Source organism: Bombina bombina, chromosome 5 (genome assembly GCF_027579735.1).
Source record: "Bombina bombina isolate aBomBom1 chromosome 5, aBomBom1.pri, whole genome shotgun sequence".
Lineage (NCBI taxonomy): Eukaryota > Metazoa > Chordata > Amphibia > Anura > Bombinatoridae > Bombina > Bombina bombina.
Genome location: NC_069503.1, coordinates 1,108,025,422 through 1,108,045,854, shown reverse-complemented (window position 1 = coordinate 1,108,045,854; position 20,433 = coordinate 1,108,025,422). Strand labels below are relative to the sequence as shown.

At 40.4% G+C, this 20,433-nt stretch overlaps 1 protein-coding gene across 1 annotated transcript in view; it reads right to left on the bottom strand.

Moving 5' to 3' along the window:
* Positions 1 to 20,433, bottom strand: part of SLC45A4 (solute carrier family 45 member 4) — a 285,788-nt gene that overhangs the window by 18,560 nt on the left and 246,795 nt on the right. The window contains exons 12-14 of the mRNA XM_053715398.1: positions 5,614 to 5,793; positions 2,284 to 3,353; positions 2,098 to 2,197 (exon numbers count right to left, since the gene is read on the bottom strand). Of these exons, the coding sequence (XP_053571373.1) occupies positions 2,098 to 2,197; positions 2,284 to 3,353; positions 5,614 to 5,793 (1,350 nt within the window). The remainder of the gene's footprint in view (positions 1 to 2,097; positions 2,198 to 2,283; positions 3,354 to 5,613; positions 5,794 to 20,433) is intronic.

The following is a 20,433-nucleotide window of genomic DNA, read 5'->3' as shown; positions in this document are numbered from 1 at the left end:
TGGACCAGATTACAATCACAATAGGTGATGCATAGCGCATCCTTTTGCTTTCTGCCTCGCGGAAACCAATAATGCTTGATCGGGTATTGCAAGCTGTTAGTTAAATGTTTACCAACATCTTTAATGCACCCAATACATCTATAACTCAAGCTTTAAATGGTTACGCAAAAACGGTAGCATCGTGCTTACTGCCCTAACTAAAGAAATAAAAAATGCCACTATGTGAACTTAAGCATTATCAGAAATAATTACAGTAAGAGCCTCATAGAAACCTATAAAAAGGGAAATTATCCAACACTAATACTGTAGGACACACTATGCTACTGCTGACACAAATATTAACCACTGGCTAATTTAAGAAATATGCAGCTGTGAGTATTTCACACAAGTTCGTGTTCCCTACCTCTTGCATTTTTGCACTCAACCTGCAATCTGGCCCTTTGTCTTTGGCGCATATTTTAAATGACATTTTCTTTGTCAGATTTGCTATTTTTGGGTCTAAATTTTTATAGTGCTTTAATCAATGTTAATACATTATGACGTTCTAAAGCCATTCTTCATTAACTCATTTCAGTCATACCCCAATATCTCTTTATGTACTTATACAACCAAGAAAGCTAAAGGGTTAAATAGCAATACTGGTTTGGAATCCCTGTGTGGGTAAATGCTCACCAAAGCCGCAGAGACAGATATCCACAATACTTCTAAGTCTTGCAGACAAAGAATAGGGCTGTGAATCCTGAGGGCTTTACACCTGAATGATTTGAAATGTGCGCATTATTCTGTCCCTCAACTCCTGCTCTAAGCGGGATCGTTTTTTTGTCTCTTATCTTGCTCTGCCAGCTGTTAAATTATAACTATTACACTGAGCATTAGCCACAATAATATTAACCCAGTGAGTGTTCAGTATTTTTACATTTGTTGTATGTTGCAACTAACAAGTTGATTAGTCCACCAACAATTACTATGACAATCTTCTCTCAACTTTATATAATCTCAAATCCCTAATGGAACCAGCATAGCATACGTTATCTAAATGCTAGCAGAGATAAAACATATAGGGCCAAATTACAAGTTAAGCGCAAAATATAGCTTCCGCAAAATAGATATTTGCGCTCAACTCAGTAATGCTAGCACATGCGTGAGGTGCAATGCATGAGGTGAGGTGCAATGCGAACGTGTCCTCATGTTCGCATTGCGTTTATGAGAGCGTGCGTCCATTGGCTCCAATGGGAGCTGCGTTCTCATGCCGTCAGACACGGCGTGAGGACTAGTGCAGCAAAGGGGGTAAGTAGAGCAGTGATGGGCAGCAAATATAAATATATATACATTTCTAAACATATACATATATATTTACTGGGAACACACAGTTCCCATAGACCACAATGTAAAGGCACTTTTCAGTGCCGTTTTTTTTTTCTAACGGCCCACACCCACCAGCTTTAGCCCCCCAAAATACTTGCTTGCGGCATCAACCAGCCACTAGTGAATTTGCCCGTTTGCAGGTGCGCAATAAACTAGCGATCCTACTTGTAATCTAGACTATAATTTGCCTTATTCAGTAGTGCAAGATTACATACTATACACATTAGAGCATGCATTTTTTTTTTTGCATTAAATCTCCCTGAACTATTGTAAGAATGTATCAAGTCACACAAAGACTTAAAGGAACATGAACCCCCATTTTTTTTTTCATTATTCAGATAGGGCATGTGATTATAAATAAACTTTCCAACTTACTTTGGTTATCAACATTTGCTTCATTCTCTTGGTATCCTTTGTTGAAGCAGCAACAGTGCTCTACTGGGAGCTAGCTAAACATATTGGGTGAGAAAATGACATGTTGTGTATATGTGCACTCACCAAATCACAGAAGCAAGCTCTCAGTAGTGCATTGCACTGAGCCTACCTAGGTATGCTTTTTAACAAAGGATGCTAAAAGATCAAAGCAAATTAGATAATAGAAGTATATTGGAAACTTGTTTACAACTGCATGCTCTACCTAGATCATGAAAATTTCATTTTGACTGTACAGTCCTTTTAAACAACTCGTCTCAGGTCCAGCTGAATTAACAGAGTTACGTGCAATCTACTTACCCGAGCAAACAGCAGCAGTAGCAGCATAAATCACTAATCCCCAACATCCCATTTGTACCCCAGCATTGTAGTTATGTAATTCTGTAGAATTAAAAGGAGCCTGTGGGAAATAAAAGTGTGTTTTACACCAAAGCTGACGTGAAGGATTTGCTAAAGGCACTAATAACGTTTAATTAATACACCTACCTTGGGGTCACCTTCAAATATGACCTGTCCCATGAAATCTGTATAAAACACGGCTTCAGCAATTATTGAAAACCAAGTCAACAAGTGAGAGACACACAACCTCATGAGCTCTTTAGGCATCTTTAACATGGAGAGCCATAAGAGCTGGACAGTGGTTTCAGTCTCCCCTTCCTCACTTTCTGTATCTCCACTGGAGTTTGTTGCACCGCTCTGATTTCTTTGTCTCTGCTTTTGTCGCTGTCTTTTCTGGATATCATAAATATCATTCATGCTGCGTGAGGACTTGATCAGCAGAATTGCATTTGCTCTTCTGTAACGGTAACGATGGGAACCTACTTTTCCATAGTATGAAAATGTATAAGATGGCTGGCGATAGAACATGTGTCTTCTACGGCGCATTGAATTTGCAGTACTAGATTGTTTCATGCCAATTCTAGTGTGTCCGTTCAGGTTCTCTTTTGGTAACATATCATTGCCATTTGGGACTTTGGCTTCATTAATGTGATTATCCAGCAACATTTCTTCTTCTCGTTCATTCTCCCTGAGGAACACAGATAGACGGGTAAATTGAGACTTTAGATGTTCATGGCTGTTAGTGCGAGGAGTGTTCGGATATGAGCAGTCCTGGAAAATAGAAGGCTCGATCTCATTCAGAAATAGCAGCTCTGTTTCATAATCTAAAGTAGCATCAGGCATGTGTAATACAGAATCACTTTTGCTTCTTACAATTTCTACTTCAAGAAAGTCTAGCTTGAGGTCGTTCTCTGACTGAACATCATCTGGAAAATTTGAATAAGGGTCATCTTCATCAATGACATTTAGTCGAGATATAGGTGCAAGAGTACTATTCAACTTGACACTGGAAAGGGTATCTGCTTCATCGTCAACACGATCATTTTGAGGGCTGTACTGTTCTTCTTCAATGCTGAAGAGGTGAAGGCCAACAGACACAGTAAAAATAATGGCTGCAAAAAAGAACAGGACTTGCTGTTGAGATTTGAAAATATTTCCTAGAAAAGTTTGAGTCCAATCAAGTCCGCCAAGCATATATCCAATTGCCCCTCCAAAACCTAAAAAAAAAACAAAAACAAAAAAAAAACATATAAAACAATTATACATAAATATATATTTCCATTTAAAGAGAATTTTACCCTTGGCTCCTAACTTTTTGGGTTATTGGGTATATTCAAATACCATTGACTCCTAATAGTGGGCCTGGCTCCTTTATATTCTGACTGGCTCCTACATTTGTAACATATTTGTCGACCCCGGCTGTAAGGATCTGTACACAGCACATTCTCCAGTATTGTAATATACATGCTGCTTTTTTTTGAATGACCTTAAAAAAAAAAAAAAGAAGGGACAGGCTAGTCAAAATTAAACTTTCATGATTCAGATAGGGCATGCGATTTTAAACAACTTTCCAATATACTTTTATGCTCAAATTTGCTTTGTTCTCTAGGTATTCTTTGTTGAAAGCTAAACCTAGGCAGGCTCATATGCTAGTTTCTAAGCCCTTGAAGGCCGCCTCTTATCTCAGTACATTTTAACAGTTTTTCCATATAGACAGTGCTAGTTCATGTATGCCATATAGATAAATCATTTCCCGGGAGTGAGCACAATGTTAAGTCAGCACTGATACCCCCATTACCTAGTTTTGCACAACCAACACAGTTATATAAATACACTTTTTACCTCTGATTACCTTTTATCTAAGCCTCTGCAAACTGCCCCGTTATTTCAGTTCTTTTGACAGACATCCATTTTAGCCAATAAGAGCTGGCTCAGCTGAACTCCACGTGCGTGAGCACAGTGTTATCTATATGATACATATGAACTAACGCCCTCTAGTGGTGAAAAACTGTCAAACTGCCCTGAGAGAAGAGGTGGCCTTCAAGGGCTTAGAAATTAGCATATTAACCTCCTAGGTTTATCTTTCAACTAAGAATACCAAGAGAACAAAGCAAAATTGGTGATAAAAGTAAATTGGAAAATTCTTTAAAATGACACATTCTCTATCTGAATCATGAAAGTTTATTTTGGACTAGACTGTCCATTGAAGTATAGGTTTTATAAATAGAAAACCACAAATCTTGTTTGCATATGTTATGCTTCATATGACTTATTTCATGACCCCAAAAACAGGCTTCTTGTTAAAAAGGGACAATAAACTACTGAATACATCTACAGTAACATTGTTTTGTTTCTCCTGTATCTGCAGTTCTCTTTAAAGCCACTCTTATTTTAACCTATTACAGAAGCCATTTGTTAAAGCTCTGCATCTTTTAACTGGGGGTTGCCATCTTGTAGCGGTCATATTGTTGCTTCCTTTGGTAAAAGCAGTGCACTTTCACAGACCAGGGACATTGCAGCCTTTTAGAACAGCTGTACCTTGCACAATAGAAAAAATTTACATTTTACAATTACATAAATATAAAAAGCCCTCAAGAAAGAAAGAGAAATAATATCATTGGTACAACCCCCACTCTGTATTGTGCAGGATACAGCTTGCCAAGCAGACAACAATATCACTGATCTGTGCACAGCTTCTGTTACAGGGTACAAGAATACTGAAATTCCAAGATGGCGGTGCCCAGTGTGAAGATGCAGAGCTTCACTAACCAGCACTTTTGAAGGGTTAAAATAAGAGAATAGCTTTGATGAGAGATGCAAGCACAGGAGGAAAAGCTAAAGCATTCTACTGTACTTATACCCCGCAGTGTAATGCCCCTTTAATGAATATATTAAACAAGCATAATGCCATAAAACGGATCCCTCTCCTTCACACCAGGAGACAAAATGATGCCCTGAATGGAAGGAGCTATAGAATAAGTGTACAGGAAGAGGTACTTTACAATTTTATTGAACAATGTATTTATACCATTTCATTATTTCTGAGGAACGTGTTTGTTGTTGCACAATATACAGCTATAACCCTTAAAGGGACACTAAACCCACATTTTTGCTTTCATGATTCAGCAGGCAATTTTAAGCAACTTTATAATTTACGCCTATTATCAATTTTTCTTCGTTCTCTTGCTATCTTTATATGTAAAAGAAAGAATGTAAGCTTAAGAGCCGGCCCATTTTTTGTTCAGCACCTGGGTTGCGCTTGCTGAACCAAAAATGGGACGACTCCTTAGCTTAGATTCCTGCTTTTCCAAATAAAGATAGCAAGAGAACAAAGAAAAATTGATAATAGGGGTAAATACAAAGCTGCTTTAAATTGCATGCTCTATCTGAATCACAAAAGAACAAATTTGGGTTTAGTATCCCTTTAAGGGGTTGCCGTAATACTCAATCTGAGCAATAAGGATAACGTTTACTTACCAGCTGAAAAGGCGTGGATGTTAAGTGCCATGTCTTGCTCTTCATTGTCTGCCACATCCAATAAGTATGCACGGATTGGCCCTTCGGTCGCATCAGCGCTGAAGTCCAATACCACAACACCAAGCACTGTCAGCACAATACCAATTGGTTGTTTTTCTGGAATATCCCCAATGGCGAGACCTGTGGAAGCATATAGTGTGATGTTACTCTCCATAGTGGATTCAAGATCAGCAATGAGAAAAGCTGAGTGTAAACTATTGAACAGATGATGTATGGGCAAACAATGTGAATTATACTCCTAACCTAAACAGGGTTCTAAGTAATCTAGGTTTCCATACATGTGGTACATATACCCTATAGCAGAGCTTTCCAAACTTTTTATGTTGGTGACACACTTTTTAGACCTACATCATTTCACGACACAGTAATTCAGTTGTACTAGCAAAAAGGAGGTTAAACTAGACATGTGCGATTCGGTTCAATTCGGAAAATTCGGCAAATTCATATCGAAACGAATTTCCGAATTAAAATAGTGCCGAATCTACCGAATAAATCCGAATTACTTCGGATTTATTCGGTAGATTCGGATGGCCATGGATTACACTAGTATTGTACAGTATATTAGGTTATATCACTCTGCTATGGGTTACACCTAATATACAGTACATAATACTAGTCTAATCGCACCTAACACTTACCGAAATTCCGAATTTCCGAACCGAATCGACAAATTTATTCTAATCTGAATAAATCCGAAACAAATCCGAACCAAATTTATTTGAATCCGAAACAAATCCGAACCGAATTTATTCAAAGTTTTCCGAATTCGAATCGCTCCGAACCAAAATTCGAAAAAATCCAAATTGATCCGAACCGAATTTTTTCGCCATGCACATGTCTAGGTTAAACTAACTTGTTTTAAGAGATACAGACACATACATGAATTATATAACAACAAAATGTATTTACAAGTAACCGAATGAATGTGCAAGAATTAAAAAAAAAGTTTAATATCCCCAATAGCTACTTAATATTTTAATGGGATGTATGAGGTTGATGGGATGAACACGGTTTCTGAATATTTAGTGGAATATTAGATAAAGACACTCGCATTTCATCATCAAGCATTTTTAAGCTTCCACTTCCTATCCATATATCAAGAGAAGGAGCAAAAATGCACTACTGGGAGCTAGTTGCAAAAAAACCCCACTGACTTCAGCTCAGCATTTAAGCTGCCGCCCTCAGAGCTCGGTGAGTCCGATTGACTACTGCCCGCGCTGCAAACACACTGCTGTCCCACTCACTGACTACACATGCAGTCACGAGCTAATTAAGGAGACTACACGTGCAGTCAGGAGCCAATGTGCCGCCAATGGGAATAGTTTCAGTTCCCACTGAGCTGCGCCAATAGGTTAAGATGATCTGTGTCCCCCTAGGTATCAATCACGTGTCAACCATGTGATATGCGTAGCAGGCAGGCGGAAAGTCAGAAACCAAAAAAAAATTTTAAAAAAATTTGTGCTGAAGCAGGGACACACCTACACACTGCTGCTGACACACTAGTGTGTCCCGACACAGTTTGGAAAGCACTGCCCTATAGGTACGTGCACCTCATGGGCAAAGGGTCTCAATGGCTTGCCCTTTAAGTATTGAAGTTACCAAGGTAAAGTATGCCACTATGAAGTGCCACAAATACATATTGCATTTAAAGTATAGACAATAACAGAATGAATGTTTCCATATGCTACATTTGACCTGGTACAAAGTCATGTGTAATTAGGCATTTAGCCAAATGAAAGCATGGCATGAACTCTACACAGTGCCACCGTGATATTAGCCAAATAATCTGTCCATGACAGGAGTCCGTTGTAGAGCGGTGGTTTTATGAAAAAACGGTTAGTGCTTACTGAAATGTAAGAATGTTTCTTTTTTCTCTGAGAAACATAACATATGGGTTTCATTCTAACATTCTAAAGATTTGTTGCATAACCACTCTCGCTTGAGCGTTCATTGCGCTAGAAGTAAGCTTTTTGCGCTTGTCAGGTTGTGCAATTAACGCTTGAGTGGGAGCATTAATTAGCGATCCACTTGTAATCTGGCTCTTAAGTGTCAGTATTAAATTACTGTAGTACATTTCTACTTATTTATATCAGGAAGGCTTACAAAATATGTATCTCTTCCCAGTTCAATTTCATGTGAGATTAGTTAGATATTTTCACTAAGGGCACCCATCTATCTCAGTTCAATTTGTCATCCTAGAGATGTGCTTGACTGTAACTTAAAGTGAATGTAAACTTTGACGAATCTGTGCCCGGGTTTTTAAAATCCTATTAAAAACTGGGGCTTTTTCATTCATCAAAGTTTACATTTCAGTGGTTTTGTTAAAATACTTACCTTTTCCTCTTGAAAGCCGGACCAGCGATTCCCCCGCCTGCCGCTCGTTACTTCATACGTCAGAAATGAAGAATCCGGCTTCCTCCAATCACGGCATGGCCTCAGGCAATGTTTGCTCTGGGGGGGGAAACAGTGATTAGAGGAAACCGGATTCTTCATTTCTGATGTATGAAGAGATGAGCGGCAGGCGGGGGAAATGGCTTTCAAGAGGAAAAGGTAAGTATTTTAACAAAACCACTGAAATGTAAACTTTGATGAGTGAAAATATATATATTTTTTTTTATATATAAATATAATAGGATTTTTAAAAACTGGGCGCAGATTCGTCAAAGTTTACTTTCACTTTATGGACAAGCAGTGGAAAACTGTATTTTATTGGTAGAGTAACAAAGACAAAATAATTTTATAAAAATAAAACTGCTGCTACACACTTTGTATGTGTGTGTGAGAGAGAATGTGTGTCAGTGAGTGTTGTGATATCTAAGCCCTAGACTAATTGTGAGTCACTGTGAGGGAGAGAGATAACAATTTATTCCATGGTGGTGAGAGTTCACGATTACACATAGGATTAACTTCCTATCTACTAGGAGGTGGCAAAGATTCACCCAAAATATTCAAGGCAATTTGTACGTATTGCCAAGCGGAATAAATAGCAAAGAGAGAGGTAGGAAAGGATAAAGCAGGGAAATAAAGATGCAAAAATGTACGGTGTTCAACGTATACAATCTTAATTAACAAGATTGGGTAGGGCTTGTGGATTCGCACCACCATGAAAGAAATGAATGCGTCAGGTTAGCATAAATTTTGTTTTCTTTGATAATGAAGTGAGTTCCCTAATATCTTCCTCACACCTCACTACCTGCCCCTTTGACCCTATCCCTTCACATCTAATACCTTCTCTGTCCTCTACCCTCACCCCAGCTCTTACTCACATATTCAACCGATCCCTTACTACTGGTTCATTTCCATCATCCTTCAAACATGCAAAGGTCACCCCCATCCTCAAAAAACCCTCCCTCGACCCCAATTCTCCTGCAAACTACCGCCCCATATCACTACTTCCTCTAGCTTCTAAAGTCCTGGAAAAACATAATTTATGTAAGAACTTACCTGATAAATTCATTTCTTTCATATTAGCAAGAGTCCATGAGCTAGTGACGTATGGGATATACATTCCTACCAGGAGGGGCAAAGTTTCCCAAACCTCAAAATGCCTATAAATACACCCCTCACCACACCCACAATTCAGTTTAACGAATAGCCAAGAAGTGGGGTGATAAAAAAGGAGAGAAAGCATCAAATAAGGAATTGGAATAAGTGTGCTTTATATAAAAAATCAAAACCACCACAAAAAAGGGTGGGCCTCATGGATTCTTGCTAATATGAAAGAAATTAATTTATCAGGTAAGTTCTTACATAAATTATGTTTTCTTTCATGTAATTAGCAAGAGTCCATGAGCTAGTGACGTAAAGGATAATAAATACCCAAGATGTGGAACTTCCACGCAAGAGTCACTAGAGAGGGAGGGATAAAATAAAGACAGCCAATTCCGCTGAAAAATAATCCACAACCCAAAACAAAAGTTTTTAATCATAATAATGAAAAAAACTGAAATTATAAGCAGAAGAAGAATCAAACTGAAACAGCTGCCTGAAGTACTTTTCTACCAAAAACTGCTTCAGAAGAAGAAAACACATCAAAATGGTAGAATTTAGTAAAAGTATGCAAAGAAGACCAAGTTGCTGCTTTGCAAATCTGATCAACAGAAGCTTCATTCCTAAACGCCCAGGAAGTAGAAACTGACCTAGTAGAATGAGCTGTAATCCTTTGAGGCGGAGTTTTACCCGACTCGACATAAGCATAATGAATCAAAGTCTTTAACCAAGACGCCAAAGAATTGGTGGAGGCCTTCTGACCTTTCCTGGAACCAGAAAACATAACAAATAGACTAGAAGTCTTTCTAAAATCTTTAGTAGCTTCAACATAATATTTTAAAGCTCTCACTACATCCAAAGAATGTAAAGATCTCTCCAGAGAATTCTTAGGATTAGGACATAATGAAGGAACAACAATTTCTCTACTAATGTTGTTAGAATTCACAACCTTAGGTAAAAATTTAAATGAAGTCCGCAACACCGCCTTATCCTGATGAAAAATCAGAAAAGGAGATTCACAAGAAAAACAGAATTTATGTTTACCTGATAAATTACTTTCTCCAACGGTGTGTCCGGTCCACGGCGTCATCCTTACTTGTGGGATATTCTCTTCCCCAACAGGAAATGGCAAAGAGCCCAGCAAAGCTGGTCACATGATCCCTCCTAGGCTCCGCCTACCCCAGTCATTCGACCGACGTTAAGGAGGAATATTTGCATAGGAGAAACCATATGTTACCGTGGTGACTGTAGTTAAAGAAAATAAATTATCAGACCTGATTAAAAAAACCAGGGCGGGCCGTGGACCGGACACACCGTTGGAGAAAGTAATTTATCAGGTAAACATAAATTCTGTTTTCTCCAACATAGGTGTGTCCGGTCCACGGCGTCATCCTTACTTGTGGGAACCAATACCAAAGCTTTAGGACACGGATGAAGGGAGGGAGCAAATCAGGTCACCTAAATGGAAGGCACCACGGCTTGCAAAACCTTTCTCCCAAAAATAGCCTCAGAAGAAGCAAAAGTATCAAATTTGTAAAATTTAGAAAAAGTGTGCAGTGAAGACCAAGTCGCTGCCTTACATATCTGATCAACAGAAGCCTCGTTCTTGAAGGCCCATGTGGAAGCCACAGCCCTAGTGGAGTGAGCTGTGATTCTTTCAGGAGGCTGCCGTCCGGCAGTCTCATAAGCCAATCGGATAATGCTTTTAATCCAGAAGGAGAGAGAGGTAGAAGTTGCTTTTTGACCTCTCCGTTTACCAGCATAAACAACAAACAAAGACAAAGTTTGTCTGAAATCCTTAGTAGCTGCTAAGTAAAATTTGAGAGCACGAACTACATCCAAGTTGTGCAACAAACGTTCCTTCTTTGAAACTGGATTAGGACACAAAGAAGGCACAACTATCTCCTGGTTAATGTTTTTGTTAGAAACAACTTTTGGAAGAAAACCAGGTTTAGTACGCAAAACCACCTTATCTGCATGGAACACCAGATAAGGAGAAGAACACTGCAGAGCAGATAATTCTGAAACTCTTCTAGCAGAAGAAATTGCAACCAAAAACAAAACTTTCCAAGATAATAACTTAATATCAACGGAATGTAAGGGTTCAAACGGAACCCCCTGAAGAACTGAAAGAACTAGGTTGAGACTCCAAGGAGGAGTCAAAATTTTGTAAACAGGCTTGATTCTAACCAGAGCCTGAACAAAGGCTAGAACATCTGGCACAGCTGCCAGCTTTTTGTGAAGTAACACAGACAAGGCAGAAATCTGTCCCATCAAGGAACTTGCAGATAATCCTTTTTCCAATCCTTCTCGAAGGAAGGATAGACTCTTAGGAATCTTAACCTTGTCCCAAGGGAATCCTGCAGATTCACACCAACAGATATACCAAATTATGTGGTAATTTTTCTGGTTACAGGCTTTCAGGCCTGAACAAGAGTATTAATAACAGAATCTGAGAACCCTCGCTTTGATAAGATCAAGCGTTCAATCTCCAAGCAGTCAGCTGGAGTGGGTCGAACGGACCTAGAACAAGAAGGTCTCGTCTCAAAGGTAGCTTCCATGGTGGAGCCGATGACATATTCACCAGATCTGCATACCAAGTCCTGCGTGGCCACGCAGGAGCTATCAAAATCACCGACGCCCTCTCCTGATTGATCCTGGCTACCAGCCTGGGGATGAGAGGAAACGGCGGGAACACATAAGCTAGTTTGAAGGTCCAAGGTGCTACTAGTGCATCCACTAGAGCCGCCTTGGGATCCCTGGATCTGTACCCGTAGTAAGGAACTCTGAAGTTCTGACGAGAGGCCATCAGATCCATGTCTGGAATGCCCCACGGTTGAGTGACTTGGGCAAAGATTTCCGGATGGAGTTCCCACTCCCCCGGATGCAATGTCTGACGACTCAGAAAATCCGCTTCCCAATTTTCCACTCCTGGGATGTGGATAGCAGACAGGTGGCAGGAGTGAGACTCCGCCCATAGAATGATTTTGGTCACTTCTTCCATCGCTAGGGAACTCCTTGTTCCCCCCTGATGGTTGATGTATGAACTTGGCCCTCGCTAGCTGAGGCCAAGCTTTGAGAGCATTGAATATCGCTCTCAGTTCCAGAATATTTATCGGTAGAAGAGATTCTACCCGAGACCAAAGACCCTGAGCTTTCAGGGATCCCCAGACCGCGCCCCAGCCCATCAGACTGGCGTCGGTCGTGACAATGACCCACTCTGGTCTGCGGAAGGTCATCCCTTGTGACAGGTTGTCCAGGGACAGCCACCAACAGAATGAGTCTCTGGTCCTCTGATTTACCATCAAACCTATCACTTCCATGCACTGCGCTATGGAAGGAAGAGGAACGGAATGAAGTATCCGACAAGAGTCTAGAAGTTTTGTTTTTCTGGCTTCTGTCAGAAAAATCCTCATTTCTAAGGAGTCTATTATAGTTCCCAAGAAGGGAACCCTCGTTGACGGAGATAGAGAACTCTTTTCCACGTTCACTTTCCATCCGTGAGATCTGAGAAAGGCCAGGACAATGTCCGTGTGAGCCTTTACTTGAGGAAGGGACGACGCTCGAATCAGAATGTCGTCCAAGTAAGGTACTACAGCAATGCCCCTTGGTCTTAGCACCGCCAGAAGGGACCCTAGTACCTATGAGAAAATCCTAGGAGCAGTGGCTAATCCGAAAGAAAACGCCACGAACTGGAAATGCTTGTCCAGGAATGCAAACCTTAGGAACCGATGATGTTCCTTGTGGATAGGAATATGTAGATACGCATCCTTGAAATCCACCTTGGTCATGAATTGACCTTCCTGGATGGAAGGAAGAAGTGTTCGAATGGTTTCCATCTTGAACGATGGAACCTTGAGAAACTTGTTCAAGATCTTGAGATCTAAGATTGGTCTGAACGTTCCCTCTTTTTTGGGAACTATGAACAGATTGGAGTAGAACCCCATCCCTTGTTCTCCTAATGGAACAGGATGAATCACTCCCATTTTTAGCAGGTCTTCTACCCAATGTAAGAATGCCTGTCTTCTTATGTGGTCTGAAGACAACTGAGACCTGTGGAACCTCCCCCTTGGAGGAAGCCCCTTGAACTCCAGAGAATAACCTTGGGAGACTATTTCTAGCGCCCAAGGATCCAGAACATCTCTTGCCCCAGCCTGAGCGAAGAGAGAGAGTCTGCCCCCCACCAGATCCGGTCCCGGATCGGGGGCCCGCATTTCATGCTGTCTTGGTAGCAGTGGCAGGTTTCCTGGCCTGCTTTCCTTTGTTCCAGCCTTGCATAGGTCTCCAGGCTGGATTGGCTTGAGAAGTATTACCTTCCTGCTTAGAGGACGTAGCCCTTGGGGCTGATCCGTTTCTGCGAAAGGGACGAAACTTAGGTTTATTTTTGATCTTGAAAAGACCTATCCTGAGGAAGGGCGTGGCCCTTGCCCCCAGTGATATCAGAGATAATCTCTTTCAAGTCAGGGCCAAAGAGTGTTTTCCCCTTGAAAGGAATGTCAAGCAATTTGTTCTTGGAAGACGCATCCGCTGCCCAAGATTTTAACCAAAGCGCTCTGCGCCACAATAGCAAACCCAGAATTTTTTCGCCGCTAACCTAGCCAATTGCAAGGTGGCGTCTAGGGTGAAAGAATTAGCCAATTTAAGAGCACGAATTCTGTCCATAATCTCCTCATAAGAAGAAGAATTACTAATAATCGCCTTTCCTAGCTCATCAAACTAGAAACACGCGGCTGCAGTGACAGGGACAATGCATGCAATTGGTTGTAGAAGGGAACCTTGCTGACCAAACATCTTTAGCAGACCTTCTAATTTTTTATCCATAGGATCTTGGAAAGCACAACTATCTTCTATGGGTATAGTGGCGCGCTTGTGTAGAGTAGAAACCGCCCCCTCGACCTTGGGGACTGTCTGCCATCAGTCCTTTCTGGGGTCGACTATAGGAAAACAATTTTATAAATATGGGGGGAGGTACTAAAGGTATACCGGGCCTGTCCCATTCTTTACTAACAATGTACGCCACCCGCTTGGATATAGGAAAAGCTTCGGGGGGCCCCGGGGCCTCTAAGAACTTTTCCATTTTACATAGTGGTTCTGGAATGACCAGATAATCACAATCATCCAAATTGGATAACACCTCCTTAAGCAGAGCGCGGAGATGTTCCAACTTAAATTTAAAAGTAATCACATCAGGTTCAGCTTGTTGAGAAATGTTTCCTGAATCTGAAATTTCTCCCTCAGACAAAACCTCCCTGGCCCCCTCAGACTGGTGTAGGGGCCCTTCAGAAACCATATCATCAGCGTTCTCATGCTCTACAGAATTTTCTAAAACAGAGCAGTCGCGCTTTCGCTGATAAGTGGGCATATTGGCTAAAATGTTTTTGATAGAATTATCCATTACAGCCGTTAAATGTTGCATAGTAAGGAGTATTGGCGCACTAGATGTACTAGGGGCCTCCTGTATGGGCAAGACTGGTGTAGACGAAGGAGGGGATGATGCAGTACCATGCTTACTCCCCTCACTTGAGGAATCATCTTGGGCATCATTTTTACTAAATTTTTTTATGACATAAAATACATATAGTTAAATGAGAAGGAACCTTGGTTTCCCCACAGTCAGAACACAATCTATCTGGTAGTTCAGACATGTTAAACAGGCATAAACTTGATAACAAAGCACAAAAAACGTTTTAAAATAAAACCGTTACTGTCACTTTAAATTTTAAACTAAACACACTTTATTACTGCAATTGCGAAAAAGTATGAAGGAATTGTTCAAAATTCACCAAAATTTCACCACAGTGTCTTAAAGCCTTAAAAGTATTGCACACCAAATTTGGAAGCTTTAACCCTTAAAATAACGGAACCGGAGCCGTTTTTATATTTAACCCCTTTACAGTCCCTGGAATCTGCTTTGCTGAGACCCAACCAAGCCCAAAGGGGAATACGATACCAAATGATGCCTTCAGAAAGACTTTTCTATGTATCAGAGCTCCACACACATGCAGCTGCATGCCATGCTGTCCTCAAAAACAAGTGCGCCATACCGGCGCGAAAATGAGGCTCTGACTATGATTAGGGAAAGCCCCTAAAGAATAAGGTGTCAAAAACAGTGCCTGCCGATATAATCATATCAAAATACCCAGAATAAATGATTCCTCAAGGCTAAATATGTGTTAATAATGAATCGATTTAGCCCAGAAAAAGTCTACAGTCTTAATAAGCCCTTGTGAAGCCCTTATTTACTATCTTAATAAACATGGCTTACCGGATCCCATAGGGAAAATGACAGCTTCCAGCATTACATCGTCTTGTTAGAATGTGTCATACCTCAAGCAGTAAGAGACTGCACACTGTTCCCCCAACTGAAGTTAATTGCTCTCAACAGTCCTGTGTGGAACAGCCATGGATTTTAGTTACGGTGCTAAAATCATTTTCCTCATACAAACAGAAATCTTCATCTCTTTTCTGTTTCTGAGTAAATAGTACATACCAGCACTATTTTAAAATAACAAACTCTTGATTGAATAATAAAAACTACAGTTAAACACTAAAAAACTCTAAGCCATCTCCGTGGAGATGTTGCCTGTACAACGGCAAAGAGAATGACTGGGGTAGGCGGAGCCTAGGAGGGATCATGTGACCAGCTTTGCTGGGCTCTTTGCCATTTCCTGTTGGGGAAGAGAATATCCCACAAGTAAGGATGACGCCGTGGACCGGACACACCTATGTTGGAGAAACATAATTTATGCTTACCTGATAAATTTATTTCTCTTGTAGTGTATCCAGTCCACGGATCATCCATTACTTGTGGGATATTCTCCTTCCCAACAGGAAGTTGCAAGAGGATCACCCACAGCAGAGCTGCTATATAGCTCCTCCCCTCACTGCCATATCCAGTCATTCGACCGAAACAAGCCGAGAAAGGAGAAATCATAGGGTGCAGTGGTGACTGTAGTTTAATTAAAATTTAGACCTGCCTGAAAAGGACAGGGCGGGCCGTGGACTAGATACACTACAAGAGAAATAAATTTATCAGGTAAGCATAAATTATTTTTTCTCTTGTTAAGTGTATTCAGTCCACGGATCATCCATTACTTGTGGGATACCAATACCAAAGCTAAAGTACACGGATGATGGGAGGGAGAAGGCAGGAACTTAAACGGAAGGAACCACTGCCTGTAGAACCTTTCTCCCAAAAACAGCCTCCGAAGAAGCAAAAGTATCAAATTTGTAATATTTGGAAAACGTATGAAGGGAAGACCAAGTTGCAGCCTTGCAAATCTGTTCAACAGAGGCCTCATTTTTAAAGGCCCAGGTGGAAGCCACAGCTCTAGTAGAATGAGCTGTAATCCTTTCAGGAGGCTGCTGTCCAGCAGTCTCATAGGCTGAACGGATTATACTCCGAAGCCAAAAAGAAAGAGAGGTTGCCGAGGCCTTCTGACCTCTCCTCTGTCCAGAGTAAACAACAAACAGGTTAGATGTTTGGCGAAAATCTTTAGTAGCCTGTAAGTAAAACTTCAAGGCATGGACTACGTCTAGATTATGCAAAAGACGTTCCTTCTTTGAAGAAGGATTAGGACATAATGATGGAACAACAATCTCTTGATTGATATTCTTGTTAGAAACCACCTTAGGTAAAAACCCAGGTTTTGTACGCAGAACAACTTTATCTGAATGAAAGATCAGATAAGGAGAATCACAATGTAAGGCAGATAACTCCGAGACTCTTCGAGCCGAGGAAATAGCCATCAGAAAAAGAACTTTCCATGAAAGAAGTTTGATATCAATAGAATGAAGGGGTTCAAACGGAACCCCTTGAAGAACTTTAAGAACCAAGTTTAAGCTCCATGGAGGAGCAACAGGTTTAAACACAGGCTTAATTCTAACTAAAGCCTGACAAAATGCCTGAACTTCTGGAACTTCTGCCAAACGCTTGTGTAAAAGAATACAGAGCAGAAATCTGCCCCTTTAAAGAACTAGCTGATAATCCTTTGTCCAAACCCTCTTGGAGGAAGGACAATATCCTAGGAATCTTAACCCTACTCCATGAGTAATTCTTGGATTCACACCAATGACGATATTTACGCCATATCTTGTGGTAAATTTTCCTGGTGACAGGCTTTCGTGCCTGTATTAAGGTATCAATTACTGACTCGGAGAAGCCACGCTTTGATAGGATCAAACGTTCAATCTCCATGCAGTCAGTCTCAGAGAAAGTAGATTTGGATGATTGAAAGGACCTTGTATTAGAAGGTCTTGTCTCAGAGGCAGAGTCCATGGTGGAAAGGATGACATGTCCACTAGGTCTGCATACCAGGTCCTGCGTGGCCACGCAGTCGCTATCAATATCACCGATGCTCTTTCCCGTTTGATTTTGGCAATCAGACGAGGGAGCAGAGGAAACAGTGGAAACACATAAGCCAAGGCGCTGCTAGAGCATCTATCAGTGCCGCTTCTGGGTCCCTGGACCTGGATCCGTAACAAGGAAGCTTGGCGTTCTGGCGAGACGCCATGAGATCCAATTCTGTTTTGCCCCAACGGAGAACCAATTGAGCAAAGACCTCCGGATGGAGTTCCCATTCCCCCGGATGAAAAGTCTGATGACTGAGCTAGTACCAAGATATCGTCCAAATAAGGAAACACCGCAATACCCTGTTCTCTTATTACAGATAGTAGGGCACCCAGAACCTTTGAAAAGATTCTTGGAGCTGTTGCTAGGCCAAATGGAAGAGCAACAAATTGGTAATGCTTGTCTAGAAAAGAGAATCTCAGAAACGGATAGTGTTCTGGATGAATCGGAATATGAAGGTATGCATCCTGCAAGTCTATTGTGGACATATAATGTCCTTGCTGAACAAAAGGCAGAATAGTCCTTATAGTCACCATCTTGAAAGTTGGTACTCTTACATAACGATTCAAAATTTTCAGATCCAGAACTGGTCTGAACAAATTTTCTTTCTTTGGTACAATGAATAGGTTTGAATAAAACCCCAAACCTTGTTCCTGAGGAGGAACTGGCATGATTACCCCTGAAGACTCCAGGTCTGAAACACACTTCAGAAAAGCCTGAGCTTTTACTGGATTTACAGGAATGTGTGAGAGAAAAAATCTTCTCACAGGAGGTCTTACTTTGAATCCTATTCGATACCCTTGAGAGACAATGCTCTGAATCCAATGATTTTGGACAGATTTTATCCAAAAATCCTTGAAAAACCTTAATCTGCCCCCTACCAGCTGAGCTGGAATGAGGGCCGCACCTTCATGCGGACTTAGGGGCAGACTTTGGTTTCCTAAATGGCTTGGATTTATTCCAATTTGAGGAAGGCTTCCAACTGGAAGCAGATTCCTTGGGAGGAGGATTGAGTTTTTGTTCCTTATTCTGACGAAAGGAACGAAAACGGTTAGAAGCCTTAGATTTACCCTTAGGTGTTTTATCCTGAGGCAAAAAAACTCTTTTTCCTCCAGTGATAGTTGAAATAATAGAATCCAACTGAGAACCAAATAAATTATTACCTTGGAAAGAAAGAGATAGTAATCTAGATTTAGATGTCATATCAGCATTCCAAGATTTAAGCCACAAAGCTCTTCTAGCTAATACAGCTAAAGACATGGATCTAACATCAATTTTGATAATATAAAAAATGGCATCACAAATAAAATGATTAGCATGTTGCAGTAAGCGAACAATGCTAGATATGTCAGAATCCAATTCATGTTGCGCTAAATTTTCCAACCAGAAAGTTGATGCAGCCGCAACATCACCCAAAGAAATAGCAGGTCTGAGAAGATGACCTGAATATAAATAGGCCTTCCTTAGATAAGATTCAAGCTTCCTATCTAAAGGATCCTTAAAGGAAGTGCTATCTTCCATAGGAATAGTGGTACGTTTAGCAAGAGTAGAAATAGCCCCATCAACTTTGGGGATCTTTTCCCAAAACTCTATAGATTTTGCTGGTAAAGGATACAATCTCTTAAACCTTGAAGAAGGAATAAAGGAAGTACCTGGCTTATTCCATTCCCTAGAAATCATATCAGAAATAGCATCAGGAATGGGAAAAACACCTGGGGAAACCACAGGAGATTTAAAAACAGCATTTAAACGTTTATTAGACTGAACGTCAATAGGACTCGTTACCTCAATATCCAAAGTAATTAACACTTCTTTTAATAAAGAACGCATATACTCTATTTTAAATAAATAAGTAGATTTGTCAGTGTCAATATCTGAGGAAGGATCTTCTGTTTCAGATAGATCCTCATCAGAAGAGGATGAATTATTATGTTGTTGGTCATTTGAAATTTCATCAGCTAAATGAGAGTTTTAAAAGACCTTTTACGTTTATTAGAAGGTGGAAATGCAGACAAAGCCTTCATAATAGATTCAGAAACAAATTCTTTAAAATTTACAGGTATATCATGCACATTAGAAGTTGAAGGAACTGCAACTGGCAATGTACTATTACTGATAGAAACACTATCTGCATGTAAAAGTTTATCATGACAACTATTACAAATGACATTCGGTGGAATAATTTCTACAATTTTACAACAAATGCACTTAGCTTTGGTGGAAACGAAGTCAGGCAGCAATGTTCCAGCAGAAACTTCAGAGACAGGATCAGATTGGGACATCTTGCTCAATGTAAGAGAAAAAACAACATATAAAGCAAAATTATCTATTTCCTTAAATGACAGTTTCAGGAATGGGAAAAAATGCAAAAGCATAGGCCTCTTGATAGAGAAAAAAAAACAAAAAAAAAAAACGAGGAGGCAAACATCAATGGAGTATTGAAATAATGAAAAAAATTTGGCGCCAAGGATGACGCACAACGTATTGTAAACTTATTTGGCGCCAAAAATTACCGGAAATGACACACTTGCGTCACTAATGACGCCGCCGTGTGAAAGGTCTCAGCGTCACGTATGACGCCGGAAATGACAAAGTTGCGTCATAAACGTATTTTTTCACGCCAAAAAAAGTTTGCGCCAAAAATGACGCAATAAAGTCTAGCATTTGACGCACTCGCGGGCCTAACACCCGCAATTGCAAAAAGTAGTCAAATTGAAAAAAAAAGACTAAACCCCAGGTAAGAAATACATTTCTTAAAGTGTTTACATTCCCAAATATGAAACTGACAGTTTGCAGAAGGAAATACATGAACCTGACTCATGGCAAATATAAGTCAATACATATATTTAGAACTTTATATAATTGCATAAAGTGCCAAACCATAGCTGAGAGTGTCTTAAGTAATAAAAACATACTTACCA